At 41.0% G+C, this 14425-nt stretch overlaps 1 protein-coding gene across 2 annotated transcripts in view; it reads left to right on the plus strand.

Moving 5' to 3' along the window:
* The window catches only part of LOC138758361 (calreticulin-like), a 59722-nt gene that overhangs the window by 9750 nt on the left and 35547 nt on the right, over positions 1 to 14425 (plus strand). Inside the window, exon 1 of one of the 2 annotated variants that reach the window (XM_069927173.1) lies at positions 13623 to 13830. The exons of the other annotated variant lie outside the window; for it this stretch is intronic. Within the exon in view, the coding sequence (XP_069783274.1) occupies positions 13743 to 13830 (88 nt within the window). The 5' untranslated portion in view covers positions 13623 to 13742. Of the gene's footprint in view, positions 1 to 13622; positions 13831 to 14425 lie in introns of those variants that run through there. 2 annotated transcript variants of the gene reach the window in all.

Below are 14425 nucleotides of genomic sequence, written 5' to 3' on the forward strand. Positions count from 1 at the left end.
TTTTTGCACTACTGATAAGTAGATATTCTGCCTGGCCCACAAGAAAAAGATTCTTAGGTTTGTATGTGATGTATGACAATAAATATAAACTTTGAATACGCCATAGTGGTTACCAATTTTTTTGCTGTGTGGACAATTCAGATTTCAGATTAATTGTCAGAATACATACATGACATCACATGTAAATGAAGAACTGTAAACAGATAATAAATGTAAACAAACTGACTGTTCAATATAGAGAGAACAAAAAGAAAATCAATGAAGTGCACAAGTAAGAGTCCTTAAATTAATCTCTGATTGAGCTGATCATTGAAGAGTCTGATGGTGGAGGGGTAGCAGCAGCTCCTGAACTGGGTGGTGCAAGTCTTGTGGTATCTACATCACTTTCCTGATGGAAGCAGTGAGAACAGAGAATGTGCTCGGTGGTGAGGATCTTTCATGATTGCTGCTGCTCTCCGAAGGCAGCATTCCCTGTAGACATATTCATGGTAGGGAGGGTTTTGCCTGTGATATCCTGGGCTGTGTTCACTACTGATTGGAGGCCTTTACACTTGGGAGTATTGGTGTTTCCATACCAGACCATGATGCAGCCAGTCACTGTGTTGTGATTAAGGCTATCGAGGTATAGTCACATCAGAAACCAGGATGAACCAAGACATCTGCAAACTGCTGAAGATCTTGATTGGAGATTTAGAAACATTCAGAAAGTCCAGGTACAACCTCTGGAAGGTCAACATCAGTGCAAAGAGACAATTCCGGACCAAGCTAGAGCAGTGGACAAATGGCCAACAGCTGAGGCAGAGCTTGCACGCCATTACATCCTACAAGGCAAAACAAGATAGCATCAAACTGACTGGTTACATTATAGCTTAGTTTGGTAATTCAAGTGCCCAAGAAATCAGAAGGCCACAGATGGTAGCAAATACAGCCCGGTCCATCACAGGCTCTGATCTCCCATTGTTCTTCGGGTTCGTGTGGGTCCCATAGGTTAAGAACCAGAACAAAGTGGAGGTACAAAACACGTTTATTTCAGGGATGAAAACGGGACAATAGAGTTGACATGTTAGGCAAACCTCTACACACACACACACACACACACACACACACACACACACACACACACACACACACACACACACACACACACATAATGAACTGGTATATTGCAATGATCAGGGAAAAATTACTACAATGCCCCACCACCCCTCAACTCAGTGCAGGCACAGCTCTATGCTACAAGGGACATGAATTAAACACTCCCAACCCTTTTAACAGTGCACACCTTACCAACAGTTTCTACAGCACCCTTCCACATTTCTAGGCCTGGAGTGAATCAGGGTGGTCCCAAGCTGGCAAAGAGGGAGAGCAAAGAGCACATGGCACCTTTCTAGTGCTGGAAGGCCAATAGCTCAGTGGTAGGAGGGTTAATCTAATTACAACAGCCAGTGGCCCAAGTCCAGGCAGGCTGGACAGTGCAGTCCACGTCATTTACATGTGACCAACAGCAAGGTGTGCACTAATGGATGGGCAGAACCAAACCTTGATTGGCAGCTGGTGTGTCCTCTGACTAGGTAGGGGGCAGTGCTGTCACATGACCGCCACAACCCTTCCCAATACACCCATCCATTGCAGACATCTATGTGAGGCACTGCCTCAAGAATTCACCCACCACCCTGGTCACAACCACTTCTTACTGCTGCCAGCACCTTTGGGTTCAAAATTTTTTTTTTCCCACAGCAATGAGACACCTCCACCTCCCCATTGTTACACGAATGATAGACTATTCCTACAGCACAAAAGGTCTGTCTTTCCCTATTGCACCACATTTTTTGCCCTAGGGTTACTGTTTCCTACTATAGTTTTTTTTTGTTATGCTGCGGCAAGTAAGAATTTTTGGGAATTTTGGTTTGTACGTTAAATGTATTACTGATATAACCTTCTTTGCCATTAGTAGAACAGCCATACCTTCTCCAATTCACCATGTGGCTAAAATCCTTCATACTGGGAACAAGTCGAATAATTTCCTTCTGGATCTACCACATACTTGCTGTTTTTATGGCTAGATTAGGAACACTATTCCATTTGTGGTCTTCCAAACATTAAGTAAATTCTTCTACTTATTTTCTCTCTGCATCTTTCTTGTCCATTTTCCTCACAGGTTTCACATAAGGGACTCTGCCTTCCTCCCACTCTCAACCATGGTTCAAGCATCCTTTTATTGTCACATAATAATACATTAAAATTGTAACATTCATGACATATTTTAATTTTTGTCTGCCATAAGGCAAACAAAAAGTCATTTTTAGCATTGTCTGGTGCCCCTAACAATAGGAGAAAGAGAAGGAAAAGAGACCCTTCAGAGTCACTGAGTGTCCGTTGATTCGCCTCCAGTGCTCCCGCAAACTCGTTTCTCTGACTTGCAGGATGCCATCTCCTAAAGCATGACTCCAGATGTATTGTAGATATTTATTAGCTATTTTTAATTTAATGTATGCTATTGTAGGTCTTTTTGAAGTGAAGATCAAGACCCAGCCCACATTGAGGATTCAAGAGGGTAGGGATCAAGAACTTCAAATTTCTGGGTGTCAACATCTCTGAGGATCTGTCCTGGAGCCTCTGTGTTGAAGCAATCATGAATACTCTCCAGCAGCAATATTTTGTGAGGTGTTTAAGGAGATCCAGTATTTCAGAGAAGACTCTCTAAAACTTCTACAGGTAAAAAGCATTCTGGCTGGATACATCAATATCTGGTGTGGAGGTGCCAATGCTCAGGACTAGAAAAAACTCCAGAAGGTTGTTAACTCGGCCTGTGACATCTTGGGCTCCAGTCTTCACTCCATCGAGGATATCTACAAGAAACGGCATCTTAAGAAAGCAGCCTCTATCCTCAAGGACCCCCACCAGCCAGGCCATGCCCTCTTCCCCTGCTGACCCATGACTGTGCAGCTGAACACAGCTTGAACCACATTATCAAGTTCACTGATGACATGACTATGGTGGGCCTTATTAGTAAGAATGAGGAGTCAGCATACAGAGATGAGGTGCAGTCGCTAATGGACTGGTACAGGGCCAATAACCTGTATCTAAACGTTAATAAAATTAAAGAGATGGTTGTCAACTTAAAGAGGGCCCGGGGGTGGGAGGGCACACTCTGTTGACCATTCATGGCTCCACCATTGAGGTCATCATCAAGAGTATCAAGTTCCTTGGAGAGCCCTTGATGGAGAATCTCACCTGGTTCCTTAACACTAGCTCCATAGCCAAGAAAGCCCAGCAGCGCCTCTACTTCCTGAGAAGGCTGAAGAAAATTCATCTCCCACCCTCCATTCCACAGAGGATGTATTAAGAGTATCGTGTTCAACTGCCCACTGCCTGGTTTGGAAGCAGTACCCTGCAGAGACCCTGCAAATGATAGTGAAATCAGCGGAAAAGATCATCAGAGCTCTCTTCCTTCCATGAAGAACATCTACAACACTCAATACAGGTAAAAGGTGAAAAAACACTGTGAAGGACTCCACTTACCCCTCATTTAAACTGTTCTCCCTTCTGCCATCTGGTAGGAGGTACTGTTCACTCAGGTCATTATGTACAGATTGGGCAACAAATTTTTTTCCCCAAGTCATCAGACTCCTGAATTCCCAGAACATATTTGGATAGTGTGCCATGGAATTTTACTGTTTACATCTTAATATTTTAATGTGTTTAACTTCTATTCTAACATATTTATGAAAATATGCTGCGTGGTCCTGGACAAACGCTGTCTCGTTTTTATCATGCGAACATGGTATGAACGATAAATAAAGGTGTCTTGATTACTTCATTCTGCTATCGTCAGGAAAAAGTTACAGGAGCCTGAAGACGAACACCCAGCAGCACGAGGATGGCTTCTTCCTCTCTGCCATCAGATTCCTGAATGAACAATGAACTACTTGCACTATTTTCATTTATTTTGTAAGGTGGCTTATAGAAATGTTTGAACTGTGACGCTGTGACGCTGCCTCAAAACAACGAATTTCGTGACTTGTTCATGACAATAAATTCTGATTTTGATTCTGATTCTAATTCTGAACTACCTGTTTGACTACAGAGTAAGAATTTCTGTGTATATGTACATTGTTTTATGTATACATTAAACCCATTGATTTCCAAGGCTGTTGCATCAAAGGCCATGAATGGGGTGAAGAATTCTCAGTTAAAGGCTTTGAAAGAAGTGGAAAAAAAAACAGGAGGGGTAATGGACAGCCACAGAAGGCATGCCAGTGGAAATAAGATCTATCTTTATTGCACAAACACTTGCTGATGAAGTATCAGACAATGGTCCACAGTCTAGATTATTTCAGAGGAACTGTTCGAGGGCCAAGGTAAGGTGACACTGCTTCACTTCTCACCCAGTCAGCAATTCGAAAGGTTAGTTTGTACGGAAACCGAAGCATTGAAGAAGGTTGATTGAACTTCAGTTTGCAGTTCTTTTACAAAACAGTTGGGGAGTGGCAACAGAGCACAATTTCCCACAGGCTCAACAACCTGAATTCAACCCTGTTCGTGAGATTACACACATTCTCTGTGACAACATGGGTTTCCTCCAGGTGCTCTGTTTCCTCTCACATTCCAAAGATGTGTGGGTTTGTAGGTTAATTGGCCATTGCAACTTATCCCTGGTATAGGTAGTGGAGGAATCAGGGTGAGTTACTGGGCATGAAAGAGAATGCAGAGTCTGGGACAGATGAGATTGTTCTGAGAACCAGCATAGAGGCAAGGGGCTGAAAGGCCTTCTTCTAGCTTTTAATAAAATATTAGAAATACAAAATTATGTTCATGCTACAACACAAATTGTTTGCTGAAAATTTAACCCATTGGACTCCAGTCATTTTTAACCATTCATAATATATACTTCAGACTGGGTCCAAGGGTAAACTACAGTATGAGCCAGGTGGTGTTTGGGTACAAAACCAGTCTTGGAAAATGGGGACACGGAGTATATGTACTTGTTGGTAGTACCTGAAAACAGGGAGTTCAAAGGGTTAATAACCAAGAGGTTCAGAACACAGTGGACTCTCATCAAACTCTGTTTGGAAGAGAAAGTGGGACAGAAGCAGTTAAATCAGGGAAGACATCGTGACACCACAGGGAGAGGAGGTTCTGTCTGCATAAACATTTGGAGACCCCCTCCTCTCCTGTTCCAGGATGCATAGCTTAGATATTGGGGAGATCGTGAAGGTACTGAATATGGGCCTTGAAATTCTTTTCTGAAAACTGATGAAATTCTATAGTGCTGGTTGGCACTTTAACTTGATGAATGTCATTGAGTCATAGAGAGCCGCATAGCATAGAACAATCTCTTTGGGCCAACTCATCCAGGACAACAAAGTCAGCATTCCGGGCTCGTCTCTTATGTGCCACCTTACAAAATAAATAAAACTATTGCAAGAGAAAGAAAAAGACAAAGTGAGGCAGAGTCTGTGGTTCATTGTTCATTCAGGAATCTGATGGCAAAGGGGAAGAAGCTGTCCTTGTGCGCCTGAGTGGTTCTGTATCTCCTTCCAGATGGTAGCAGTATGAAGAGGCCATGGTCTGGGTGGAGGCCTCTTTTTTTTAAAAAATTTTTATTTTTCACACTATAAACCATATTGACCAAGATACATACAGACATTTTTCTTCTTAAATATATACAGTATCGTTTTCTCCCCCTTTTCCCCCCTCCCTTCCCTCCCTCCCTCACCCCCTTCCCCATTTATTTGAAGTTCAATCTATAAGATACATTAAACCCGTTAAACAATGTTGTCACATAATAAAAATAAACAAGAAATTTTACTGAGTCAGTTCTTTTCGTTATCTTCTCCTTCTGTCATTTTAGGTGGTGGAAGTCCATGGTAGGATTTCTCTATTGTGTTTCATGTATGGCTCCCATATTTGTTCAAATATTGTAATGTTATTTCTTAAATTATGTTATTTTTTCTAATGGAATACATTTATTCATTTCTATATACCATTGTTGTATTCTCAAGTTGTCTTCTAATTTCCAGGTTGACATAATACATTTTTTTGCTACAGCTAGGGCTATCATAACAAATCTTTTTTTGTGCTCCATCCAAATCGAGTCCAAATTCTTTGTTTCTTATATTACTTAGGAGGAAGATCTCTGGGTTTTTTGGTATAATGCTTTTTGTGATTTTATTTAATATCTGTTTTTTATTTAAGATCTGGTTTTTATTTAAGATCTGGTTTTCCACTTTCTCACATGTCCAAATTGCATGAATTGTTGTTCCCGTTTCCTTTTTACAGTGAAAACATCTGTCTGATACTGTTGGGTCCCATTTATTTAACTTTTGAGGTGTGATGTATAGCCTGTGTATCCAGTTATATTGTATCATGTGTATCCTCGTGTTTATTGTATTTCTCATAGTTCCGGAGCATAGCTTCTTCCATGTTTCATTCTTTATCTTTATGTTTAGATCTCGTTCCCATTTTTGTTTAGGTTTACTGTTTGTTTCCTCGTTCTCCTTTTCTTGCAGTTTGATGTACATGTTTGTTACAAATTTTTAAATTATCATTGTGTCTGTAATCACATATTCAAAATTGCTTCCTTCTGGTAACCTCAGACTGTTTCCCAATTTGTCCTTCAAGCAGGTTTTCAGTTGGTAGTATGCAAACATTGTATCGTGAGTTATATTTATCCTTCATTTGTTCAAAGGATAATAATTTATTTCCCGAAAAACAATTTTCTATTCTTTTGATCCCTTTTCTCTCCCATTCTCTAAAGGAAAGGTTATCTATTGTGAAAGGGATTAGCTGATTTTGCATCAATATTAGTTTTGGTAGTTGGTAATTTGTTTTATTCCTTTCTACATGAATCTTCTTCCAAATGTTGAGCGGATGATGTAATACTGGAGAATTCCTACGTTGTACCAATTTTTCATCCCATTTATATAATATATGTTCAGGTATCTTCTCCCCTATTTTATCTAGTTCTAATCTGGTCCAATCTGATTTTTCCCTTGTTTTTTTTTAAATTTTTTTTTCACACTATAAACCACATTGATCAAGATACATACATTTTTCTTTTCAAATATATACAGTGACATTTTCTCCCCCCCTCCCTCTTCCCATCCCACCCTCCCTACCTCCCCTCCCATTCATTTAAAGTTCAGAATCTAAGATACATTAAACCCGTCAAACAATGTTGTCACTCAATAAAAATAAACAAGAAATTCCACTGAGTCAATTCTTTTCATTCCCTTCTCCTTCTGTCATTTTAGGTGGTAGATGTCCCCGGTAGGTTTTCTCTATTGTGTTTCATGTATGGCTCCCATATTTGTTCAAATATTGTAATATTATTTCTTAAATTATATGTTATTTTTTGTAGTGGAATACATTTATTCATTTCTATATACCATTGTTGTATTCTCAAGTTGTCTTCTAATTTCCAGGCTGATATAATACATTTTTTGCTACAGCTAGGGCTATCCTAACAAATCTTTTTTGTTCACTATCCAAATCAAGTCCAAATTCTTTGCTTTTTATGTTACTTAGGAGGAAGATCTCTGGGTTTTTTTGGTATATTGCTTTTTGTGATTTTATTTAATATCTGGTTTAGATCTTCCCAAAATTTTTTCACTTTCTCACATGTCCAAATTGCATAAATTGTTGTTCCCATTTCCTTTTTACAGCGAAAACATCTGTCAGATACTGTTGTGTCCCATTTATTTAACTTTTGAGGTGTAATGTATAGCCTGTGTATCCAGTTATATTGTATCATATGTAACCTCGTGTTTATTGTATTTCTCATAGTTCCAGAGCATAACTTCTTCCATGCTTCCTTCTTTATCTTTATGTTTAAATCTTGTTCCCATTTTTGTTTAGTTTTACCATTTATTTCCTCATTCTATTTTCTTGCAGTTTAATATACATGTTTGTTTTAAATTTTTTGATTATCATTGTGTCTGTAATCACATATTCAAAATTACTTCCCTCTGGTAACCTCAGACTGCTTCCCAATTTGTCCTTCAAGTAGGATTTCAGTTGGTAGTATGCCAACATTGTATCGTGAGTTATATTATATTTATCCTTCATTTGTTCAAAAGATAATAATTTATTTCCTGAAAAGCAATTTTCTATTCTTTTGATCCCTTTTTTCTCCCATTCTCTAAAGGAAAGGTTATCTATTGTAAAAGGGATTAGTTGATTTTGTGTCAGTATTAGTTTTGGTAGTTGGTAATTTGTCTTATTCCTTTCTACATGAATTTTCTTCCAAATATTGAGCAGATTATGTAATACTGGAGAATTCCTACGTTGTACCAATTTTTCATCCCATTTATACAATATATGTTCGGGTATCTTCTCCCCTATTTTATCTAGTTCTAATCTAGTCCAATCTGGCTTTTCCCTTGTTTGATAAAAATCTGATAGGCATCTTAATTGTGCGGCTCTATAATAATTTTTGAAGTTTGGCAGTTGTACGCCTCCTTGTTTATACCATTCTGTTAATTTATCTAGTGCTATCCTCAGTTTCCCCCCTTTCCATAAAAATTTCCTTATTATTTTCTTTAACTCCTTGAAGAATTTCTCCATCAAGTGTATTGGCAATGCCTGAAATAGGTATTGTATCCTTGGGAAAATGTTCATTTTAATACAGTTTATCCTTCCTATTAGTGTTAGTGGTAAGTCTTTCCAATGCTCTAAGTCGTCTTGTAATTTTTTCATTAATGGATGGTAATTGAGTTTATATAGATGGCCGAGGTTTTTATTTATTTGTATACCTAGGTATCCTGTTGCTTGCATTTGCCATCTGAATGGTGATTCTTTCTTAAATTTTGAGAAATCCGCATTATTCATTGGCATTGCTTCACTTTTATTTGCGTTAATCTTGTATCCCGACACTTCTGCATATTCCTTCACTTTCTTATGTAATTCTTTTATTGATATTTCTGGTTCTGTTAAATATACTATAATGTCATCTGGAAATAAACTGATTTTATATTCCTTGTCTTTTATTTTTATCCCTTTTATTTTATTTTCTGTTCTTATCAATTCTGCTAGTGGTTCTATGGCTAACGCGAACAATAAGGGCGATAGTGGGCATCCCTGCTTTGTTGATCTGCTTAAGTTAAATTGCTTTGATATTTTTCCATTTACTGTCACTTTTGCCAATGGCCCCTTATATAATGCTTTAATCCAATTAATATATTTCTCTGGTAAACTGAATTTTTGCAATACTTTGAATAAATAATTCCATTCTACTCTGTCAAAGGCCTTCTCTGCGTCTAAAGCAACCGCTACTGTTGGAGCTTTATTTCCTTCTACTGCATGAATTAAGTTAATAAATTTACAAATATTGTCTGTTGTTCGTCTTTTTTTAATAAATCCAGTTTGGTCTAGATTTACTATTTTTGGTACATAGTCGGCTAAACTGTTTGCTAATAGTTTAGCTATTATCTTATAATCTGTGTTAAGTAAAGATATTGGTCTATATGACGCTGGTGCAAGTGGATCTTTCCCTGTCTTTGGTATTACTGTAATTATTGCTGTTTTGCATGAATCTGGTAAGCTTTGTGTTTTATCAATCTGGTTGATTACTTCCAGGAGGGGAGAAATTAATAAATCTTTAAATGTTTTATAGAATTCTATTGGGAATCCATCCTCTCCTGGTGTTTTACTATTCGGTAGTTTTTTTTATTATCTCTTGTATTTCTACTATTTCAAATGGTTCTGTTAATTTATTTTGTTCCTCTATTTGTAATTTTGGTAGTTCAATTTTAGTTAAAAATTCATCTATTTTGTCTTCTTTTCCTTCATTTTCAGTTTGGTATAATTGTTCGTAGAATTCTCTGAAGTTTTCATTAATCTCCGTTGGATTATATGTGATTTGCTTCTCTTTTTTCCTTGATGCCAATACCATTCTCTTAGCTTGTTCTGTCTTAAGCTGCCATGCTAGAATTTTGTGCGTTTTTTTAATATTTCTGTTTTGTCTTCATTATGTTCTTCTCCACCTTATATGTTTGTAGTGTTTCATATTTTTTTATCTGCCACTTCTCTTCTTTTAGTTGTGTCTTCCTTCATTGCTAATTCTTTTTCTATATTTGCTATTTCCCTTTCCAACTGCTCTGTTTCCTGATTGTAGTCCTTCTTCATCTTGGTTACATAACTTATTATTTGCCCTCTGATGAATGCTTTCATTGCGTCACATAGTATAAACTTATCTTTCACTGATTCCGTATTTATTTGAAAGTACATTTTAATTTGTCTTTCAATTAATTTTCTAAAATCCTGTCTTTTAAGTAGCATGGAGTTTAATCTCCATCTATACATTTTTGGAGGGATGTCCTCTAACTCTATTGTCAATATCAGGGTGAGTGGTCCGATAATATTCTAGCTTTATATTCTGTTTTCCTAACTCTGTCTTGCATGCGAGCTGATAACAGGAATAGGTCTATTTTTGAGTATATTTTATGTCTACCCGAATAATATGAATATTCCTTTTCCTTTGGGTGTTGTTTCCTCCATATATCCAAAAGTTGCATTTCTTACATCGATTTAATTATAAATTTGGTTACTTTGTTCTTTCTGTTAATTTTTTTCCCAGTTTTATCCATGTTTGAATCCAAATTAAGTTTGAATTCCCTTGCGTATGTTCCCTTGCGTGTCTGCTATCTTCAAAAAAATATCTTGCATAAATTTTTGATCTTCTTCGTTAGGTGAATATACATTGAGTAAATTCCAAAACTCCGAATATATCTGACATTTTATCATTCCATATCTCCCTGCTGGATCTATTATTTCCTCTTCTATTTTAATTGGTACATTTTTACTGATTAATATAACTACTCCTCTAGCTTTTGAATTATATGACGCTGCTGTTACATGTCCTATCCAATCTCTCTTTAATTTCTTGTGCTCCATTTCAGTTAAATGTGTTTCTTGCACGAATGCTATATCAATTTTTTCTTTTTTCAGTAAAGTTAGCAGTTTCTTCCTTTTGATTTGGTTATGTATTCCGTTAATATTTAAAGTCATATAGTTCAACATAGCCATTTCATACTTTGTTTATCTTTCCTTTCCGTTTCCTTATCATCACCTTTCCTTCTTATCCATTTCTGCTTTCTTGTTTTGAACACTTTATAAGACAACATTTCTTAAACATTATAATTGTCCCCACTTCTACCACTTCCTCGAGTAGCTTATTCTATATGCCCACTGAGATTTAATTTATTGCCTTTCCTTTGTGGGGGGGAGTCACGTGATGGAGTAGTGGCCGGTCGGGGAACTCCAGCCCTCTCCGGAAAAGTTTAAAAAAAAACAGAAAACACAAAGGCACAAACATAAAAATTGAAATAAAGTGAAAATAAAGGTGGGAAGAAAATTGTAGTCCCGAGCTCGGGACTTCGACTGACCTGAGGGAGCAGGCTTCTCTCTCCGCGGCGGGCCTCCTCGGACAGGTAAGGCCTTCACCTTCTTCTTCCGATGTCTTTTCTTCTTCTCTTCTTCCCGTTGCTTTCGACTTTTCTTTCTTCGCTGCCATTTTCTTCCCACCTTTACTTTCACTTTATTTTAATTTTTATGTTTGTGCCTTTGTGTTTTCTGTTTTTTTTTAAAACTTTTCCGGAGAGGGCTGGAGTTCCCCGACCGGCCACTACTCCATCACGTGACTCCCCCCCACAAAGGGAAGGTTTTCATGTATCTGTGTACATGGCAATAAATTAAATCTCAGTGGGCATATAGAATGAGCTACTCGAGGAAGTGGTAGAAGTGGGGACAATTATAATGTTTAAAATATATTTGGACAGGTATTTGTTAGGAAAACTTGAGAGCAGCCATTCTCAACAGGGGTCACAGCACATTTAAGTAAAAGCTTTGTTTTCTTTTCACCCCAAGTAACATAAATTTTTTTTGTGCAGTTGGAAGGAAAGAAGTACGGAAGAAACCAAAACTTGATTGCTTCACAGGGAAGGGGGCCCATAATCATTGAGCAGAGTCCTGGGGGTGGGGCAGAGCTGACAAAAGGTTGAAAATACATGGTGCAGGCTGGAGGGATATAGGCCAAACGCAGGCAAAGGAGAGCAGCAAATCCTGTGGCTTCAAGCAGGTCATAGGTTGCATCCTGCAGCAAGTGCATCTTCTGACTGCACTTCCACCATTTACCTGCACAAGTCACATGCATGATGGGTCCTCTCAACTTGCGTGGGTGAGTGAGGCTACAATATTCAAGAATCTTGATGTGATAGAGGACAAAGCAACCCATCCCATCCACCACCTCAAATATGAAAATGGTGTACCATCTACAAAGTGCAGTACAATCACTGAGATAGACTTGATCAATTCCTCACAAACCTATGGCTTTGGAGTCTTTCAACTTCTTTCCCCATTGCCTTTTCCCAACTCTGTCTCTCACCCTTTTCCTTCTCTCTCCTTCCACACAAACAAAATCGATTCTCACCTCTCCCCTTATCATATACAATTAACACATTTTGTTGGTCTGGATTCAACCCCTGGCCAGCTTTGCTTTGGTCATACCTTGACGAAGGGTTCAGGTCCAAAATGTTGGCAATATATCTTTACCTCCTATAGACACTGAAAGACCTGCTGAGTGCCTCCAGCATTTCATTCAGTTTTCACTTTCGTCTTTCAATCATCTCAAGTTGCACACCATCCTGAATCGGAAATAAATCATGATTCTTTCCTTAAAAGCCTCATGGGAAAACAGTGGTTCAAGGTGCTCACCACCATCTTTTCACCCTGTATACAGCATCTTTCAGCTGTCACTGGGAAAGAGAATCAGGAGTATTAGAGCCAGGCTGAGGATCAGCTTCTTCCCACAGGCAAAATGCTGAACAACCAAAGAAACTGTTTGCGTTCACCATCCAAGACTCTCATATGTACAAAACAATATTGATTTATTTGTAGATATGAATATGGCAACAATATGTCTGGTTGTGCGTCTGCATGTTTTGCACCGAGGACCGGAGAACGCTGTTTTGCCTGGTTATATTTGTACAATCAGTTGACAATAAACTTGACTTGAATTTGAAGGGCAAACGATGATGGCTGTAATTACTGGCCTTGGAACATGCTGGTATTGCTCCAATGGTGCCTTGAAATGTTGGTTTATGGTTTGAGGATGGCTGTGGACTCCCATTTTATCACCCAGTTGCATCAGTACACTGTGCAAGAAAGCAATACTGTAATCTACTGAAATGCAATCAAATAAATAAAAACCTAAGCAGCTTTACCCTGCATTAAATCTGTATTTAAGTGCATGTGTTGTCGTGCATGCTGCATTAAATTTTATTTTGCCACTTCCATGCATCAGGAAAAAGATCAGTTGCCAGTTGTTATGATTGGCAAGCACAAAGACCAATCAGGAATGACCAGCCGGGGAGGAGGCGGGCTCACTGGTCCTCCCGACGTCTGAACATGTGGTCGTTGCTGATTGGTTCTAGACGGCCGCCATGACGTTTCTCCCAGCCAATAAACAGCAGCCATCTGGGTATCGGCGCAACCTAGCGTGCTGGCGGCGTGGAGAGTTTGTGTGACAGCGCTTCGGTCCAGTGGAGGAAGGGGAAAGCTGCGGGCGGCGTGGCACTGAGCCAATCAGCGTGGTAGGAACAGAGGGTGGGCTAAGTTCGAGTGACGCGTACGGGTATAAAGGGTGAACAGGACAGGCGCCGCGCTCTCGTAGGCTTCAGTTGTGGGTTCGGAGTTGTTGGCTTACCGGTAATTTTCCCAAAGATTCGCGACTCACGGAGACGATGAAGACCAGGTTGTTGGTGTGTCTGCTGCTGGCCGTGGTAACTGCCGAGCCCACCGTCTACTTCAAGGAGGAGTTCAGTGATGGAGGTGAGGCGGGCCCCCCACCCCCACCCGGGCCCCCCTCCCCCACCCGGGCCCCCCTCCGCCACCCGGGCCCCCCACCCCCACCCGGGCCCCCCACCCCCACCCGGGCCCCCCACCCCCACCCGGGCCCCCCACCCCCACCCGGGCCCCCCACCCCCACCCGGGCCCCCCACCCCCACCCGGGCCCCCCACCCCCACCCGGGCCCCCCACCCCCACCCGGGCCCCCCACCCCCACCCGGGCCCCCCACCCCCACCCGGGCCCCCCACCCCCACCCGGGCCCCCCACCCCCACCCGGGCCCCCCACCCCCACCCGGGCCCCCCACCCCCACCCGGGCCCCCCACCCCCACCCGGGCCCCCCACCCCCACCCGGGCCCCCCACCCCCACCCGGGCCCCCCACCCCCACCCGGGCCCCCCACCCCCACCCGGGCCCCCCACCCCCACCCGGGCCCCCCACCCCCACCCGGGCCCCCCACCCCCACCCGGGCCCCCCACCCCCACCCGGGCCCCCCACCCCCACCCGGGCCCCCCACCCCCACCCGGGCCCCCCACCCCCACCCGGGCCCCCCACCCCCACCCGGGCCCCCCACCCCCACC

The sequence above is a fragment of the Narcine bancroftii genome, chromosome 3 (assembly GCF_036971445.1).
Source record: "Narcine bancroftii isolate sNarBan1 chromosome 3, sNarBan1.hap1, whole genome shotgun sequence".
In the NCBI taxonomy this organism is placed as follows: Eukaryota; Metazoa; Chordata; class Chondrichthyes; order Torpediniformes; family Narcinidae; genus Narcine; species Narcine bancroftii.